This window comes from Corvus kubaryi, unplaced genomic scaffold, assembly GCF_017639235.1.
Source record: "Corvus kubaryi isolate FWS band 111438036 unplaced genomic scaffold, C.kubaryi_AGA036_p1.0 137, whole genome shotgun sequence".
Taxonomy (NCBI): Eukaryota; Metazoa; Chordata; class Aves; order Passeriformes; family Corvidae; genus Corvus; species Corvus kubaryi.
Genome location: NW_024580671.1, coordinates 19,346,160 through 19,365,502, shown reverse-complemented (window position 1 = coordinate 19,365,502; position 19,343 = coordinate 19,346,160). Strand labels below are relative to the sequence as shown.

Genomic DNA, 19,343 nt, shown 5'->3' with positions numbered 1-19,343 from the left:
GAATGTTTAGATTTTATGTGCTTTGGGGAAGATAGACAATATGTCCAGATACACCGCTCACCTAATTTGGCAACAGATTACTTCATCCTGAAGATAGCTGAGTGTTTGCATTGCAGGGCTTTTCTAGTAAACACATCTACATCATAGCTAGGAGTCTAGCATTTACCTTACAGGGAATAATAGAATAATGAAAATCAATCTGGGCAGCTGAATCTAGCACATGGAATAAAAACTATTTTCTCCCCCCTGAAAGTAATCCCCTTCTAAATTCACTACTTGTGTTAGCACTCAGGATGGTGAACAACAGATTGGTATTAATCCTACCTACCTTTGTGATTTTGTGAATATTATAACATTCCCCTCACCACACCTCCAAAATCAAGACTTCCAGCCTTGTAGTCTTTCCTCATATAGTACTTACTCCTTTTCTCTTCATTCTTTTAGTTAGCCAATTCTACACTTTTAGGTGAAGATTTTATGCTGTACTTGAGATGTTGGTTTACCAGGGGTTTAGATAGCGGAAAAATGAGGTTGTTCACCTATATGTGAAGAATTATGTGCCAACTTCCACATGAAATAGCTTTCTCTGCCACTTTTCTATGTTTTTTCCAGGTTATTAATGAAGAACTTGAATAAGGCTGGTCCCAGAGGTGCTCCCTGCTTACCTGTTTCCATCTTGGAAAATGGTTGTTACCCATGATGTTTGCTTCCTATCCATGAAGTGTCTTTTATTCCTATACAGTCGGATAGGAGTTTCTCTATAATAATAGTAGATACAGAACCTTTTCCGAAACTTCTGGAAAGTTCAAATACATTAGTGTCCAGTGGATCCATTTTGCCATGTGCCTGTTGACATTGTTATAGAAGTGTAGCAGTTTGGGAGGTGAATTTGATTTTACAGAAGCCCTACTGAGATTCGCAGTATACACCGAGTATGTGCTCAATGATTTTATTCATCAGTATTAACTCATTTCTCTGTCTTGCTCAGGGTGGCAGTCAGACCTACACTAATCTTGGTAACTGTGGAGTGGAAAGATAGTGTTGCTATGAACTATTGTTTGTTAGTGCCTCTTAAACCTGAACCATTCCCTCCAGCCAAACAAATGAGACTGCAAATAAAGCATGCACATAAGATTTTGTGTCTTTTCACAAATTGTTCTTCAGAAATTCACATTCAGCACAGTGTGTGGTGATAACTTGGGTAGCTGTTTGCACAGGTGCGTTAGGTGTGCCGTGGTTAAGATCCTTTCCCTCTCTCTTGCCTTCCTCCCTGTAGTGCTATTTCGCGTCGGAATTGTTTCAGCCTCTGTGAAGCTTCACAAGGGAACTGTTACTCACAAAGTTAGTAGCTTTACCGTTTCACCCCTATCATTCACAAGGCTTTGCAGGATTGATCCCTTGCAACAATTTGAAACAGTGTAATATGGGAAGGCTTTAATTTCTTCACTTAAAAAAAAAAAAAGAATGAGACTATTCACTATTAATTTTGACTTTATATAGTACAAATAAAGAGACCAACTTTTGACAACTGTAGATGGTTGCTGGCACATCTGTGTTTCAAAATTACAGTAACTGTTGTAGTCAGTGTGTTCATCAGTGTTTTCTTTCTTACAGACAAGAGAGTTTGATGTGGATAACCTGAGCAAAGCAGAACTGCGAATGCTTTTGAGTGTAATGGAAGGAGAACTAGAAGCACGAGACCTTGTGATTGAAGCCTTGCGAGTAAGTAATTTGGTTGTTATGATTTGCTTTTTGGCTATTTTTGAAATTCTTTTGCCACTTCCTTTATATTGTACATAGAATATTATTAGTGAAAGAGTAAATCGTGATTTTTAAAGTTTTAGGTTGACTAAATCTCAGTAATCACAAAATATGTTCTTGTTTAATTGTAGCCATTTGGTAATTCTATGTAATTTTGGTCTAAAACACCAACAAAATTTCAAAGAAATAAGTTAAAAACCTGTGAAATTGCTTCTTTTTAAAATTCTTTTATATTCTAAAGTCTGTTATTTGTGAAAGGAAGGAATAACATCAAAGAAAAATTCAGTCCGTTTGTAATTTGTTCTAATGAGCTATATTCAGTCATACACTCTATTCAATGCTTTCATTTTCAGTGAGATGGAAGTAGGGACAAAAACCAGGTGGTCATATCCACTTAGGGAAATATTTTTGTGGCTTTTTTGGTTGTTTGCCTTTTTTTAATAAAAGGTGAAATATGAGATATATACTCTTAACAGCACTCACAAGTACTTGGTTAGGTTTTTACTGTGTTAGGCATATGTGAAGGTTAGTTTTCTGCTTCATAAGATTGCAGTCTGAAAGGCGACTTAGTTGACTGGAAATGTACAAACAAAACTAGTTTAATTAAAATATTATTTTTTATGACCACATTGATTTTAATATGTAATATTTTGATCTGGATCAAAATAAAATTTAACAGGACTGCCAAACAGATTTCAGGTTTGGGGAAAAAACAGTCTTCTATGGTTTAAAAATATTCATAACTTCATAGTTGAATAAAGGGAAATAGTGCTCTTTAAGGCATTGAAGGTATGGTAAAGCAAAACCTTAATGTAATATAATATATCTAGTGCTAGTTTTTAGCAGTATATATAATGATTATCAAATAGTGTGGGAACATTTTCCACTTGAAATGTCACAGTAACAATTGTAAATGCGTTTTTACTCAGTTTTAAGTTGTTTTGTGATGGCTACAGATCACTTGTTGCAAATGGAGCTTTAAAGTAGCTGTCATTGATGTACTTGAAATAATAACTGAAGACTTTATAGATGTAAACCTCTCTTAAAAAATGTAATTTTCATTTTGTAATGACAATAAGACACTAGGATTAATATTTTTCTGGAATATTACTGCACTTTGAAGTTATTTTGTGTTTGGCCTTCAGTTATATGCATATGTTGAAATGTACTGCCTTTTCATCTAGCTGTTCTAAAACTTCATGGCTCATTTTCCTGGACTAGGAATTTTATTTTCCCTGCCTGCCAGTTAAGGTTTTGTAAAAGTGGAAATAGTGCGCACAGCACATCCAAAATCTCTTTTTTTGACTCTTCTAACTTTGAAGGAATGCAAATAGAATATTCAGTTCTAGTAAATATTCAGGAACAAGCTACTACACTACATATCAAAAAATGTATGTATTGAAATTGAGAAAAATGGGAAAGAAGAGAGGAGGAAATAAAAATGAAGTAAGCATTTAATGATAGTAAACATTAAATATTCAGCGTATTGCTGTCCCAGGAGAAAAATGTCTATATCAAATTCACATGTACCTGCTGAATTGGGTAGTATGTACAAAATGGGTTTTGATGATTAATACAGATAAATATAATAAGTAGCTCAATTTCACATAAAGTATTTAAATGTTGAAAGTTTTTAAATGTTGAAAGTTGGGGGGGTGGGATTTTTTTGTTCAGTTGGGCTTTTTTTTTCCTTCTCCTGCATCTCAATTTCTAGTTTCTCTAAATAAACTCAGTGTGTAACTCAAATCTTCCTGGCAGCTTGCCTGGTTAGCTGTGCTAGTATTGCGAAACTTGGAAGTCATACCTGCTAAAGAACTGTAGTTCTACTGCTGTAGAACATGTAGTATCATACTACAACAGGTTTTGGATCTTCTGGCTTCTTAACTGGGAAGCCACAAGTCAGCAGGATTAGCAACTGGAGTCTCCAAGCAGCACACAAAAATAAACAACTAGATAGCCAGATATAGGTCTTTTATAAAAGTGTATAACAAGAGAATTCCAGTGTAATTGTGTCAGATTTGGTACTTAGATTTGCTGCAATGGACGGGCATACACAGTTTGCATATCCTTAAAGTAAGAAGGAAGTAGTTTTTATATAAGGGAAAAGACTAACATTATTTCAAAAAGAGATAATGGTCTCTTTCAAAATTAGGAAAAGTTTGTGAGTTTCCTATTCTAAAGTAATAATCTTCTGAATGTGTTGTGGTTTTGTGACTTCTGGATTTATTTTTTTTCCTCTTATTTAAAAAATAGCTGTAAAGTTATATGCAGTTTGAGGTGTCAATGAAAGAAAGAAAATTCCAAAATGATGCTGTGTACCACTTAGTACTGCTGTAATATTGCTTTTTTGACAGGGCAACGATGCCCCTGGATTTCCAAATTGTATTTGCTTTAGATGCAGGTCTTCTGGCTGTTCCTTTACAATATATTAATTGTGCCATAAAATAAATTCGTATCTTATGACTTTCAATTTGATTTTTCTTGATGCTAGTAGCCATCACAGAAGATGCCTATTAACTCCTCATTAAGCTGTTGTAAGATGTTGCATAACTTTTTCTGTTTATTTAAAACTTAATTTCTAAAGGTTGCAGTCTAGTGAGAGTAAAGAAGAAAAGCTTCAGAGTTTATTACTCCACTTTGAAAAGATTGAACTAGGAAATAAAATCTGTCCGCTGGGTATTGTTCAGAGGGCAGAGTGTTCATTCTGCTTATTCTGTGTAAACAAAAAAATAAAAAATTAAAAGTGAGAAAGGCCAGCAGTTTGAGAGTATGTGAAGATATCTTGTTAAATTAAATGGTCATCCTAGGGGCAGAGATGGGAAGGGAAGATAAGTTTAGGTAGTAAAGTTAAAGAGTTGATTTTTATTAAGACACTATAATTTCTGCCACATGATGATAAATTAGAAAGAATCAAACCCAGTGTCACGTATAATAATTAATGCTTTTTATTGTGTCTTTTTTTCCTAATGTGCTGTAGAGTTTCCATTGGATTTTATATTAATTTTATATACCTAGAAGACTATTTTTGAAACAAAACCAAAACTTCAAGTTCATTTGTAAGAAATATGCAGATGACATCTGTTTACTTCCACGTTTCCACAATACATTGTTGTTCCTTTATAATATGCACAACTGATTCCTGCTTGAAATAGTTACAGTAATTATCAATCAGAACAATTTAAGTTGCTGGACAAATTCAGCCCTGTGGAAACCAACAGACTTGGAAAAGTAGACCTTTATGATGCTTAGAGTCAAATTTCCAGGTTTATTCCAAGTCAAAAGTTAATTTACTGTGGAGAACAGCATCAGGATTCAGCTCAAAGGATCTTTTCCTGTGTAAATCTTTCTCATTAGTGCTCTGATTTTGTATAATTACTATACCAAGTGACTAACATGATTTCTCTTTTTTTGAATCTGTGATTTCTGTATTTTAGTAGCTTCATGATCATGGTTGTGCTGCAATTAAAATTAGATTCAGATTAAAATTTAAGTCATGAAAATTATTTCATTAATGAGGAATAACTTGATGATTAATTGCTATTGAGAGTCCACGTAGTTAAAAATGGAGGGATATTTAACTATAGCTGCCACCTCCATCTGTCTCAATTATCCAAATAAACTGTCCGCCTGTAATAAGGGGATAATTTATTCCTAATGTGGAGGTAATGTGGCCACATAATCAAAGCACAGGTCTGGCCTCCCACAGCTGTGATCTCAAATACAGCATTCATTTGTTGTTATTTTTTCTCCAGACAAAAAATGGTTGCTGTGGCTGTTCACTTTCTAAAAGATTTTTTTTAAGTGCATTGACCCTCATATGATGAATGGATGTGGTAGTAATAGCTGTCAAGAATAGATCTGTAAATACTAAATAGTGTTTTTTGTGGTAATTCTCTCATAAAGTTAAATAATTTGTAGGTTACTTTTCATCTAAAATTTTAAAGCCCCATTCAGTTGGGATTTCTGTTCATTGTGAATATATGTTTATTTTCTTATGTAGATTTCATTAGGGAGTAAATGGTAAATTGAAAATGTATGCTTGCTTCTATGGTATGCATTATTTAATGTGAACAAAAACCTGCAAATTCTCACTGTACTAGATTTTTTAATATACCAAATTGCATGGATTTAGAACAACTTTATTTGATTGTTGGGAAAAATCACTAATGAAACTTTAAAAAAAAGTCTAAAAGAACTGCCAATACCAACAAGTGGATATATTTTTGGTTAATTAAAATTGACTACAATATTAATGAGCTTTCTCTGAGCATAAGTGAGCTCCAAATCAACAGATTCTGTGTATGTCCTGGCTGAGTCAGGAGAACAATATGTGAATGGCGACATGAACTTCGTTGTAGGTGTTTCTTCAGTGTTGAAAAGCCCTACTGTATTTAATTTTTTCTGTAACTTCCTAAGACATGAAAGCTTATTTTCTGTGTATGTGTTTCTACCAACATCTGTTTAATCTTTCACCGAGTTTCTGCAAAATCTGACAAAATGCTAAGCATTTCAAAAATAGGTAGTGCTGTAAAACCAGCAGCTGGATAAGAAAATTCATACTGTTGTTAGGACCTTAGTTGAGGGGAGGGCAGAGATTTGAGCTGTCTTTTATTGAGCAGTGTATAGGAGCTGTACGGTACAGGGTTAGGGAAAATCAGATTTTGCTAATTTAATTGTTCAGAGAATTTGAGTTAGACCTAAATTTATAAAAAGATAAGAAAAAATGTCTGCCTGAATTTTATCTCCCTGAATCTAAGCATTTTGACAGGCCTGCAGGTTAATCAATAGAGATACAAATAAACCATAGTTTCTATATTATGTCCAAGTAGAAAATCCATATAAGATAATTTTTGACTTCCCCTGGCAAAGGTACGTGAGTTCTTGGTTGAATTTTGTAATGAAAGTAAAAATACTAATGTAATAAAATAGGTAGGTCAAAAGACAGAAATTAATGCATCCTGTAACAATCAATACCTCATATTCACATTCAAGTTTAATAACCCATTCTATTAGCTTTACTTAAAAATCCTGCAGTCTAAAAATGCAAGGTTTAAAAATAAGGATAAACAACTTTTAAGAGAGTATAATGATTACTGTGTAGATTTGCACAATGTTGCTTAGACGTAACTAATGCATAGTACATTGAACACCGGTTTTCAGGTACCAGCTCTCTTGCTAACCATTTTAGAATTACTGGGATATCAGTATTCAATTGCATGAGAAATTCAGTATTCTAACACGAGTCTTCCCAAAGGGAGGATCACAGGAGGATCACTTGTTTTGGAATGATGAGATTGTTTCAGAAATTATGGGTAGCTTATAAGATGCTTGAGTTCATAATGATAAAGGCTATTTTTTACATATCTGTGTGTGTGTGAATGAACTGCTTGAGTGAACCTACCTTAGCATTCTGATTAGGGACATGCTTTTGAAGAAACTGTCCCCATTGTCCCACCTGACTTTGATTTGATTTGCCTCGCAGACTACTCTCGGACTGTGTCAGCTGAACTGACAGCAGTTAGTCCTAAGACCTTCTTCCAAAAGGCAGGACCATAGGCATATGGAGTCTTTTTCTTCCCAAAGGGTGGAAGGCATTTTTTGCTTAAGCTAGTTTGCTTTCAAGTCCTGAGCTGTGCATTGTGGAAGGCTTGTATTAGTAAACTTGTCTTTCAGTTTTGACCAGCAATGATTAAACACTGAATGGTATCGTTTTATTTTAATCTCATTGAAAACATGAACTGTTTTGGTGATAACTGTCAAGTGTGCATATTTCTATACCACTTCTGCAATTCTGTAAGCTTATGTATAGATCAAACAATATTTAAGACAATCTAAGTTGAGTCTACCATAGTTTATCACAACAGTAGGGCTTCCTTCAGTTGGCCAAGACAGACTTTTGCCTACTGTAGGTTGAGATTTGGGTTTAAAAAAACTGGATTTTTCAGTTAGAGTTTCCATATCCTTTTAATATTATTTGTCTTTTGCATCTTGTCATGGGATGATACTTGGTTTTGTCTGTACTATGAAAGTTACACATTAAAATAGAATTATTAAGCAACACAATAACTGTCAGTTGTATATGACTAAAGTTTTTTCCTGAACTACTGCACAGAGTCTGCAAGAATTGTGCTATAAGACTTAGGACTTCTAGAATGAATTTTGGGGTTAGAAGGGAAGAAATCTGGGAGCTATCAGGAAAAAGGGAATGAATCCTTATAATTTAGTTGTTCTCAAGTTGACTGATAGGCAGAAAAATTGCATGTATATGAAGCGTAATCTGTCAAAGGGAGCTACACATACAATAAATTATGGACCCTTACCTGCAGTAATTGTTCTAAGTTTGGAATCTAAAATGTGAATTCGAATTCTCCTATACGCATGAATCCCATGAATCCAGAATGGAGCTAAGAGCACACAGAAGGTGGTTTTGGAGGTTTCTGGCAGCCAATAAGACAGCCTGTTTCATAGCCAGGTGTCCTGGAAAATTTGTAACTATGTAGAAGGAGGAGCAGAAGATGTTAAATTGTGTGTAACAGAAGGTTATTTTTGTAGACAGTATGATGGCAGTTGTTGGTCTTGGTGGCAGAAGTGAACCGTGAAATAGAAGTCAGATAATGCCTTGTTTGCATTGTCATTTTTGCATATTGCAAATTCTTTGCATAGAAATTAATTTTTACTAAATTTTTGGGAGCTAATAATATGCAGATTGTCTTTGCTCATCTCTGCAGATTATGTCTTTGCTCGTCTGCTCACTACTTTTGATTTATTGAATTTAATGATGGTTGTGTATGCATTTTCTCTGCTTTTAAATATAGTTTGTCTTTACATCTCCAATGTGTCTGGTTTTGCTTTCCCAATAATAGTTTACTGTACTTTTCTGAAAGGGTTGGTCAAAAACCAGTATTTCACTATTGCAAGCTATTTAAAATTGATTGCAATGAAATGATGAAATAGGGATAAACCTCAGACAAGTTAGTAGATGAAATTTTTTTTTTATAGTATTTAGTTTGGAACGGTTTATCTGTTGTTCATTTCAAGTTTTAGATTTTTGAAGCATGCTCTTTGAACCTAATTGAAGAAGCATTGTTTGATACAACCTTAATGTTCAAATTTTGATTTGCCCCTATTCGATCATGGTTGATATATTCTTTTTGTGTTAGTTTATATTGTGTTGTATTTACTTTACTTTTGTTCATTTTTTTTTTGTAGTTGTAGTAATAGTTGTGTAAACATATGCTTTGTTATGAATGGAATCAAGTCTGACCTTTTTGAAAAGGTGTTGGACTTTTGGCAGCAGCAATCCCTGGACTAATTAACTTTGATGATCTGAGTGATCCTGCTATTTTGACACATATAAAGGCCTCTTCTAGAATTTGTTGACAAAATAAGTTTTCAGTCATGTTACATCACTTCTTGTGGTAGGTATTTGCTGTTTGCCAAAGGGTGACATTAAGCACTGAACTATGCAAAACTTTTCCTAAACCATATTAAATCAGTCCTGTGTCTGTGTTGCTTCACTAAGCTTAAGTTTCGTTACTGAGGTAAATACCTTTATTCCAGGCTCTCCTAAAACTGGGGAACACAAGTATGAAACTATGAGACTTGTTTTCTAGTATGAAAGCTCTATGGCCTTGCATTACAAACAACCTTTTCACTCTTCATTCCAGCAGTGTCTGTTAAACTGATCGTAGTCCCCTTTTGTTTTTCACATAAGATCCGAATATCTTTATTGTTGGCAGGCATGATCCTACCAATTCACCTGAAAGTATTCTGCTGATATCTTATTTGGATAATTGCTTTGCCTTCCAACTTGATTTCTTCTACCCTTGTTTATCTTCCTGCATAATCCAACATAAACTAGTGGGTAGAGATAGGTGCACACGTTATTTGTAAAAATAATAATAAAAAATTCCAATGTCATGTTAATGTAACTGTTTCTCCTTTTCTGTGATCTTTGTGAATTATATACATATGACCTATTTGAAGTGTTTCATCTGTTTGCCATCATTACCCACATTGCTGACAATGAGAAATGTAACTGGGTCATCTGTTATCTATGTTATATTACCTGAAATTTTCCATTTTTTAGTTGAGGGAACACATTTCCTCTATGCCAATAAACAGTACAGGTAATATTGCTGATAGCAACGCTCAAGGGAACTGAATACATAACACTTCTTTCCTTGGTTTGTGTGTCTCTTCATGTTACTGTTGCTGAAGAAAAAATGTATAAGGTTTGTTCTTGGTTCTTCCAAAAAAAAAAAAAGGTAATAATTTATAAAAAAATAATGGTGAATAAGACAAGAGATTTGATTTGGGTCCTTTTCAACACCTTTGAAAATACATAGCTTTGATTACTTTTGTTGTGCTTGGGTTTACATGTTCCCAGGCTTTTCTCCCTCCCACTCCATTTTGATGCTGTTCTGACTGGTGGACAGGTCCTTCCAGCTGCTGCTCTCACAGAGAGAGGCATCTGTCTTAGAAGCTCTGAGAGTGTACTAAAAATACTTAGCACTAGGTCTCTTACTAAAGCCAGAGCTCCATTTTTATTAATAAATGGAAAATTTTAGAAAATAGAGCAACAGTGATTATAGTGAATTTTCTCTGAAATAGCAAAGTAAAATTTTAGCTACATATTGTGGAGATACAAGCTGTTACATGGAAATTTTTAAATTGCTAACTCTAATGGTATCTGTAAAAGGAGTTCCAGCTGGAAAATTGCTTTAAAGTTTTAATAAACAGTGTAACATCCAAAGTGTAAAATCTGATGCAGATGAGTGTTGTTTACTTTAAAATTTTCCTTTTGATCAATCAAAATAATTTAGTAAAATGTATTTGTTCATTCATCTTCTTCACTAGGGGTAGTAGCAAGAATGCAATTCTTCTTGGAGGTAATACGTATTGTTCTCACAATTTCCTTCCAGTGAATACTGAAAATAATTTGAAAACACTACCTCAAATAAATCTATATTGTGAATAGAATAGACTATTTCAGTTGGAAGGGATATGAACAGTGACCATCTAGTTCAGCTGCCTGACCACTTCAGTGCTGACCAAAAGTTAAAATGTGTTTGCAAGGGCATTGTCCAAATGCCTCTCAAACACTGACAGGCTTGAGGCATCGATCACCTCTCTAGGAAGTGTTTGACCACCATCTTAGCAAAGAAATGCTTCCTAATGTCCAGTCTGATCCTCTCCTGGTGCAGCTTTGAACCATTCTCACTGGATCTCAGGGAGAAAAAAGCAGCCCCTCTCTCTCCCCTTCCCCTCCTCAGGAAGCTGTAGAGAGCAATGAGGTCACCCCTCAGCCTCCTTTTCTCCAAACTTGACAAGCCCAAAGTCCTTGACTGCTCCTCACAGGATGTTCCTTTCAGCCCTTTCGCCAGCTTTGTTGCCCTCCTCTGGACGCATTCACTCACCTTCACATCCTTCTTAAACCGCAGAGCCCAGAACTGCACACAGCACTCCCAGTGAGGCTGCTCCAACGCTAAATAGAGTGGGATAATCACCTCTTTTGCCCAGCTGGTGATGCTGTGTTTGATCACCCCAGGATGGGGTTTGCCCTCTTGGCTGCCTGGGCACACAGAGCTGACTCACGTTTATCCTGCTGTCAGCCAGCACCCCCAGATCCCTCTCTGCAGGGCTGCTCTCCAGCCTCCCCTCCCAGTTTATATTTGTGCCTGGTATTGCTCCATGCCAGGTGCAGAATCTGACATTTGGACTTGTTAAATTGCATCCAATTAATCATTGACCAATGCACCAAACTATCTAGATCCCTCTGCAAGGCCTCGTGTCCTCAAGGGAGTCAACAGCATTTCCCAGTTTGCTATCATCAGTAGCTTTGCTAATGGTGCATTTGACTCCTGCATCCAGGTCATTGATGAATGTATGGAAGAGAACTGTCCCTAGGATAGAGCCCTGAGGAATACTGCTATTGACCAACAGCAGCCAGATGTAGCCCCATTCACTACAAGCCTTCAGCCAGGTCTTCACCCAATGCACTCTGAACCTGCTCATCCCACAGCTGGAGAACTTGTCCAGAAGGATGCTGTGAGGGACAGTATCAAAAGCTTTACCAAAATCCAGGAAAACTACGTCCACTGCCTTCCCTTCATCCATGAGGTGATTGACTTTACACAGAAGGATATGGAAGTAGTTAAACAGCCCTTTCCCTTTGTGAACCCATGTTGACTCTGCCTGATGATGGCATTGTAAATACATAATTTGTATACTTTTTCATTAAAATATGTAAAGTTTGGTAGTAATTTAATTGCCATGTAGTAATGTGGGATGGTATCTTAACTGAGATTTTGATAGCCTGAAATTATGAAAATCTAAATACTCAAACAGAAGCACAGATTGATTAAGTGAAAGTTTTACTGTTATGTCTTTGGTATGTTTTCTTACTGAACTGAAGAAGCTTTTTTTTTAACTGCTAAGCATGAAGGTTAAAGTGCTCTACTTTGGTTAGAGATGAAGTCAGTTTTCCTTCAACACTTCAGAAGAATGGCTGACAGATTTCCATGTAAAGAATTATGAATTGATTTGCATGAATTTCAACTATAAATTTGAACATGCAAAAAAGTCTAGATGACGAATGGTTATTTAAAGTAACCAGAGAGCTCAAGTCTCTTCTATCAGCTGACACTCCTATCAGTATGAAAATCTGTATTATTTTCAGAAATAAATGTCTGGGCGGTTAGATAATCAGAGCATCAAACAGTGATATTTCCTGACAAAATATTGGCCTATAATTTGCAAATGTTTAAGCATCAAGCAACAAAGCTGTCATAAAATAGGTCTAATGTAATCTTTATATGGAACATTTAGATAGCTCTTCTCAATCAAAACCACGTGCGGTTTCACGACTTGAACTTTTTCTTCTTCCTCATTTAGAAACTTAGTGCAAGGCCTGAATTTCACCTTTTACATTGTGTGAAGTGAAGAATATTTTATATTCACTGCACTGTTTTTTTTTTTCTTGTTGGGACTGATCTGTTAGTAACTGATCTTAGCCTTGTAATATGGCATTTTCATTTTAAAATCTGCAACTTCAAAATAGTGAGTTTTCAGTACTCTAAGGGAGAAAATTAATAATGAAGAATTGGAAGCATATGTCTGTCTGTCCTGTCTGTCTGTACCTTTTTCTTTCATGGAGGTTTTTGTCAAGTACAGGGAGAAAGGGAAGGCAGTTGTGCTACTTATCAATATTGTGGTAATAATCATCTGGTGCTGTTGGATGATACCCTCCTTTTATGGAGTTAGACCCCTAAGAAAATCCAGGCTTGATCATTACCTTGGTTATATAATTCTGCTTCAGTACTTGTCAGGATTGTTTAAATGTTACTTAAATGTTTGTCCTTCTATACCTTCTATACACAGAGATTTGAATTAGTTGGCATTTTGTGCTTTTATCAGGTATGCTTTTTGGTGCATAAGATAATAATAGAGAAAAGAAAATTGTACAGCTTTTTGCAAAGCACTATAATATTTGGATACTTGCATGAAACAGAGAAAATCTCTTCTCCTGAGGATACTGCGAATAACCTTGTAAAACAACATACAGTCTTTTATTCAGAGCTGGTTTTTTACCTTGAAAAATGCTTTTTAAAGCTTGGATTTAAAGCTATGTGATTCCAAGAGACGGGGTACTTTGCAAATTACAGATTTTTTAAGAAGTTTCGTGAATGAGAGAATAATACAGCTTTTGGATATTAGTTTCATGCTTGGAATAACTTTTCGAGGAAAATTTTACATATCATGCAGTCTACTGTACTGTAACAAATTTCACTGATATATTTGCATGGCTTATGACTGTTACAAGACAGTTCTTCAAGAAAGGTTTGAATGCTTTTTATGGGTATGTGTGTCTCACATTAAAAATTACTAACTGGGTATGTTTTCTTTTTTTATTAGTACCTCTACCAAATGACTTGACTTCTTTCATGGTCCTGCTCAGTCATCCATAAAGAGCATGTCTTTATAGTACAAAACAATTATGTAGGTCTGTCAGCATAATCAACCTGTATGCTGGTTTTGTTTAACTTGCTGATTGTATCCTTCAATTTCTCAGTTCTACTGTTTTCACTCTTTTTGAACGAGTGGCGTGTTACGATCATCAGTCTTCTCCAGAGAATTTCAATTTTTTCATCCTTAAAATGGACACACAAGTTTTTGTCTTATGAAACTTGACATTTAACATGGAAACAGACACTTTGAATGTATTGGTAAAGTATTTTTCATATAGTATGGAGTTCATTAAAATTTAACTCCCTTTTAGGTTTTGCATAGGTATGCACTGTCACTGTGCTGAAGAAAGGAGTTTAGACTGCAGTTAAGATTGTAAGGAAAAATTGAGCATCACGTGTTCATTGACAGAAGTCATGCTGCAAGATACCATTTCCTCTGCAGTAATTGATGTTTACATTTCCATTTTTAGCTTTCCTGTAAAAAATTATATGGAAGTATCTCACAATACGTTGAAAATATTAATTTACACCTGCATTAAAAAAAAGAAGGCAACTAAAAAAGCTAACAAAGCCCCCAAACCAAACTGTGTAAGAAAATTGCTAGCATTCTTTAAAGACTGATTCTTAATTAATCATAGTAAGGCGTGATGTCCTCCAGTCTGGTATTTTGCAGGTGTATCTGAAATTACTGCTTTTATTGTGAGTATATACTCATTGATAATTTTCTTTTGCTTAATTGAATAGCTACAAAAAGTCACTTCAAGAAAGTATATAATTTCATTGAAGAAGATTTATAAACATGCTCTCTTTCAGACAGCTTCCTCTTTTAAAAAAATGTTACCCTTTCAGTTTTATTTAGAATGAGCGGCTCACCCTCATCTTTAACATAACACATAAAATAAGCTTTTACTGCCTCCTCTTCTGTACTGGTTAGTTTCAGAAAACTTTTTGCCACTCCAAGAGAAAATATTAATATGAATCTGTCAACATCTGTTGAAACAATTTTCATAAATGTGGAAAAGGAAATTAATCAGAGCAACAAATGCTCTTGAAAGGAAGGAAATTTTGTTTAAGGGTTCTGGGGCAGCTTTAATTCAGTTCCGTTGTTCCCCAGCAGCGTAGGACATGCAGTCCTATTTTTGATGTTTATCATTGGTTGCTGCATGGAAGACTTGGACCTGCTGAACTCTCTTAACTTGGCAGATAAATGAAGAGGTAACTCTGAGATGCTTTAGGGGCAAAATACAGTATTAACCTTAAAAGCACTGTTGCTTACATATATTATGTTGCTAATTATGACAACTCTTTTCAACAAATATATGTAACTAATATCAACATAAATTTTTAAGAATATAAAACAAATAATATAGCTTATGTGATTAATTTTTTGGTTTTCATTATTTGGCTTATTTCTTATATACATTAATCGATCATATTTCTTTTTCCTAGCTTTATGCTTTTAGCTATAAGTCCACAGTAAAATGCATAGTATTTGAAGACCTCCCTGTCCCCTTACATTCTTACTTCAATAACAGAGGAAGAAGTCTAATTAGACTTCATAATTCTCAATTTGGTCACTGAAAATAAATTTTTGTTTTCTTCTGAAGTGGAATGCAAGAAACAAATAGTTACAGACCAGTTCTTACACTGTTTTTGCAGCTTTTCCCACAGGCTGTTGTACAGATATCTTCATTCCTTTTGTTCCTCTCCCTGCACACCCCCCTGCCCACCTTCATCTGCCAGTCGATAAATAGGGTTAGTGACAGCAAAAAGGTCAGGTTAAGAAGTGAAAATTTCCATGAGGTAGGTTGCAGATAACTTGAGGTAACTTGAAAAAGGTTGGTGTGGGATGAATGAGGTGTCTTGCTGTACGTGGTAGGAGACAGGCTCCCTGAGAGAGTCATAAAAGAAGCAGTTTATCGTAACAGCCTGATCCTTCAGTTTCTTGTTGGCTGCAGACTTAGGAGAGAAAACTTGAGAATAAACCTTCCCCTTGTATTGTATAGCTGCATAATCCCTAGGGATTGTTTACTACTAATTTTTTATTTTTGAAAATATCCCAGACTAAAAGTTCTGTTTCCCAGGTCATTTCCCAAAGCATTGTCATGATCCAAAGCAAGACATAAGACTTGTTATACAAATATTTTATTGTTTTTCCTTCCTCTGAGAACTCAGTTTTGTTGTTTATTACTTGACAAGATTACCAGCATCTATAAGCTAACAAAAAAACCCCCCAAAAAACAACAGTCTAGAAAAAATCACTAATCATGAAGTAATGTAGGTTGGAAGGCACCTTGAGAGATCATTCAGTCCAATCTTCTTAAAGCAGGACTAAGGTCAAACATGGACTGAGTTACAGATGGCTTTATCCAATCTGTCTTGGGAAATCTTCCAATGATAGAAGTTATGTGTTTTCCCTGGGCAACATGTTCCAGTGCTTATCTGCTCTCAGTGAAAAGAATTTGTGTCCAACTCAAATCTCCCTCATTAGATCATGGAACAATCGCTACTTGTCCTGTCAGCCTGCAGACCTCAAGCACCTTTCTCCCTGATTGTCTCTGTTTCACACTGAAAAGTCCTACTTCTACTTAGCTCTTCCTTGAATAGAAGCTGTGTTGTACCTTTTGATCATTTTTTAAATGATCAAAATGAAAACATTGAAGATGTTTTTCAGATCTATTTTTTTTTTGGTAGTCCATCCTTGATCATAATAACATAATTTTACACATCAGCCATCAAAAAACTTCAAGGTTTAGGTTTTTTAGTAGCTTTATTTTGGTCTTCTTGTTTAATGTTTCAAGTCTTGTGAAAGGATTTAAAAGTTCTGTATAAATGTGATGTTCTTACTGACTGCATTAAAAAGCTGTTTTAAGTAAGTTAATTTTTTGCTCTATTGCGGTAGTAAATTCCATAAATTAACTGTTTAAAGGGGTTTTATCTTTGGTTTTAGATACTTTGTCTTGATTTGTGTGTGCCTGCTGTCACTTTTCATTAGCAGTTACCTGTTGAAGGATTTATATCCAATCTTAAGTAATGATTTTGTGTACCACTGACATAGGCTGAAAAAAGTATCGTTTCCCGTGGACATCTTTCATACTTTTAAATACTTCCAGTCTCAGTCCTTCCGTTAAAAGGTTCATTGCTGTGCAAATGAGTATGTGCAGAAAACTAAAGCTGATGATTTATAAATTCATATAGCACCTTTCACAATGCAGTGGTCCTCATGACCTCCTATAGCAGGTACATATTCTATTTTTGAAAATGTTCTGTTTGAAAATTATTCAGTTAATTATTCACCAATAAACAGTTTAACTGTTCTTTTCTCTATAAATAGCTGTGCAATTGAAGTTAATATATGAGACACTGCTAATGCTGCTTTAACACAACCACCAAATTATGCAGACACTCTTTTAAAGGAGTAAATTACCTGTATGATTTTAGACTGTATATTCTACAAATAATGACTGCCATGAAAAGCAAATATCATGGTATTGCTACTAACTCTTATGACTTGAAATTCAGTAAAGAAAGACACTATAAGAGAAAAAATTTCTGATTCTAGCATTTCTATTTCTCTCATCTGATGTATTTTTGTGAATTGCAAAGGGACAGAAGTATTATTCAGAGGCTGGGGGAATCTTGTAAAAAACCTCAAGCCTAGTTTGTCTTTCCATCACTTTGTGCCTAAGTTTTGGGAAAATACCCATCATCTCCGTTCTACCAAGTTTCTGCTTTTTCTTTTATTCTGGTACCTTCTTTTTAAATTGTGTATTTTCAACCCATGAAATCATCCAGTGATTGTATTTTATATTTACAATACTTGTATAAAAACATGGAATAATTTGTTTTAATATTTTACATTTAGTTCCCCTTTGAGTTGGAAGCATCTTTACATGATTTTGCTGTCTATGGTTTGAGAGTTGCTAATGTGTTTTACCCTGTGCTTGAGGTTATGCAGTTATGGCTTCAGCCAGTCTGTCATTCCAAACCACGTGCTTTTTGAGACCTATTGGTTTTTCCACAGTAGTTAGCTTCCACATTTTCCAATAGCCACTTTAATTGTGGTTTTGATTTTCATTCAGATGGAGCTCATCCCTATTATATAGATTCATCCTTTTCTTGGTTAATGAATCCGAACCCCTGGTCCTCTTACTATTTTGGCAAGTGCACACTGAGTCTTTTTGCCTTGCTCTATTAATTGCTGTGCATGTTAGAGAACATTTCAAAGAATATATTCATATTATATGCATTTAGTATGTGTCAAGAGGACAGCTGGTCAGGGGTCATAGAAAAAACTGGAAAAGACACATTATTTCACTGGTTGACAATCTGTAAAGGCACAAGTGATTGCCTTTGCCTCTAAGGTCAGTTAATCTTCTTTGCTTTTTCTTTGGATTTAACGATGAGGGCTCTTGGTCGACTTCTTTTTATATTTACACCAGACCTGCTACATCTGTTTTTTCCTTTATTTTGATGTCTCATTCTATATAAACTAAGTGGCTTTTAAGTTGTTGATAATTTATATATGTACTGTGCATCCTTCTCTATTTAAATTCTTAACCTGCTTGGATTTATCATCTTTCTTGGCTGATTAGCAATTTAATCCATTTATGTTAAGGTTTTTGGTTTTAATGGTTTCCTTTCCATGAAGGTTGAATTCCTAAGATACAGGATACTGTCCTGTAACTTCATTTCATAGAACCAAAAATTAAAAATACAGCCCCTCCCCCTGGTTTTGTAATATTACCTTTAGAACTAGCTGTTTTATTTTATAAATTATAAATGAAGGGATTAAAATACTAGACTAATTAGGGATTACTTGCAAGGCACTTTATAAAAAATAACTAGGTTCCATCAGTTTATTTTTGTCTCTTCAACCAGTCACTACCTGACTTTGTAAGCCAAACTAGACTTTAGGTCTGAGTGAACTCTGTCAGCTTTTTCTGAAGTTATGCTCCAAAGACCTGGTCTTTTTAATAAAGATTTTCAATTTCTATTTATACTATCACACTGAAAAACAAACTAGAAGTATTTCAAGCATCAGAATATGTAGGCACACTTGTTTTTTTCCAAACAAGTTCTCATTTATGACAACATTTCAATTTTGTGGACAATATATAGAAAAAGTTGGGCATTCACTAAGGTATGTAACTCGTAGTTAGTCTTTGAGGAGTTTTCCTAACATAGTTCTTATGATCTTCTTTGTTTTCTCATGCCCTGAAATGTGTGTTATCGTTCATGAACTTTTCATATGTTAAAATTTTAACTTCAAGCTTCCCAAATGGTGTGCTAACCCTTTGGGTAAGCATTTGCCCTCTTTCTCCTCTTTTGTATCTCAGAATTGGTTTATTCTTCCCTTTTTTTTTTTTTTGCTTATTCTTCAAAACTGAGTTTGAACCAAGTCACAGAGAAATGTTTTTCTCTATTTTTGGAAACATCTTTCTCATAGTGTTTCTCTGCACTGTGGGGGTTTTTTCTGATTTTTTGAGGAATATTTTTCTTTTAGCAATTGTAAATGCGTACTTGAAGAAAATATTTTAAAACCTTAAAAGACATATATTATTTTCCCTGTAGTCTTAAGTTTCTTCTATGTGTGGTTGTACTTGAAAGAAT

The 19,343-nt window shown here is 34.9% G+C and overlaps 1 protein-coding gene across 1 annotated transcript in view; it reads left to right on the top strand.

The window, feature by feature from the left end:
• CTTNBP2 (cortactin binding protein 2) overlaps positions 1 to 19,343 on the top strand; it is an 81,511-nt gene that overhangs the window by 10,758 nt on the left and 51,410 nt on the right. Inside the window, 1 exon segment of the mRNA XM_042018092.1 lies at positions 1,615 to 1,722. Within this exon segment, the coding sequence (XP_041874026.1) occupies positions 1,615 to 1,722 (108 nt within the window).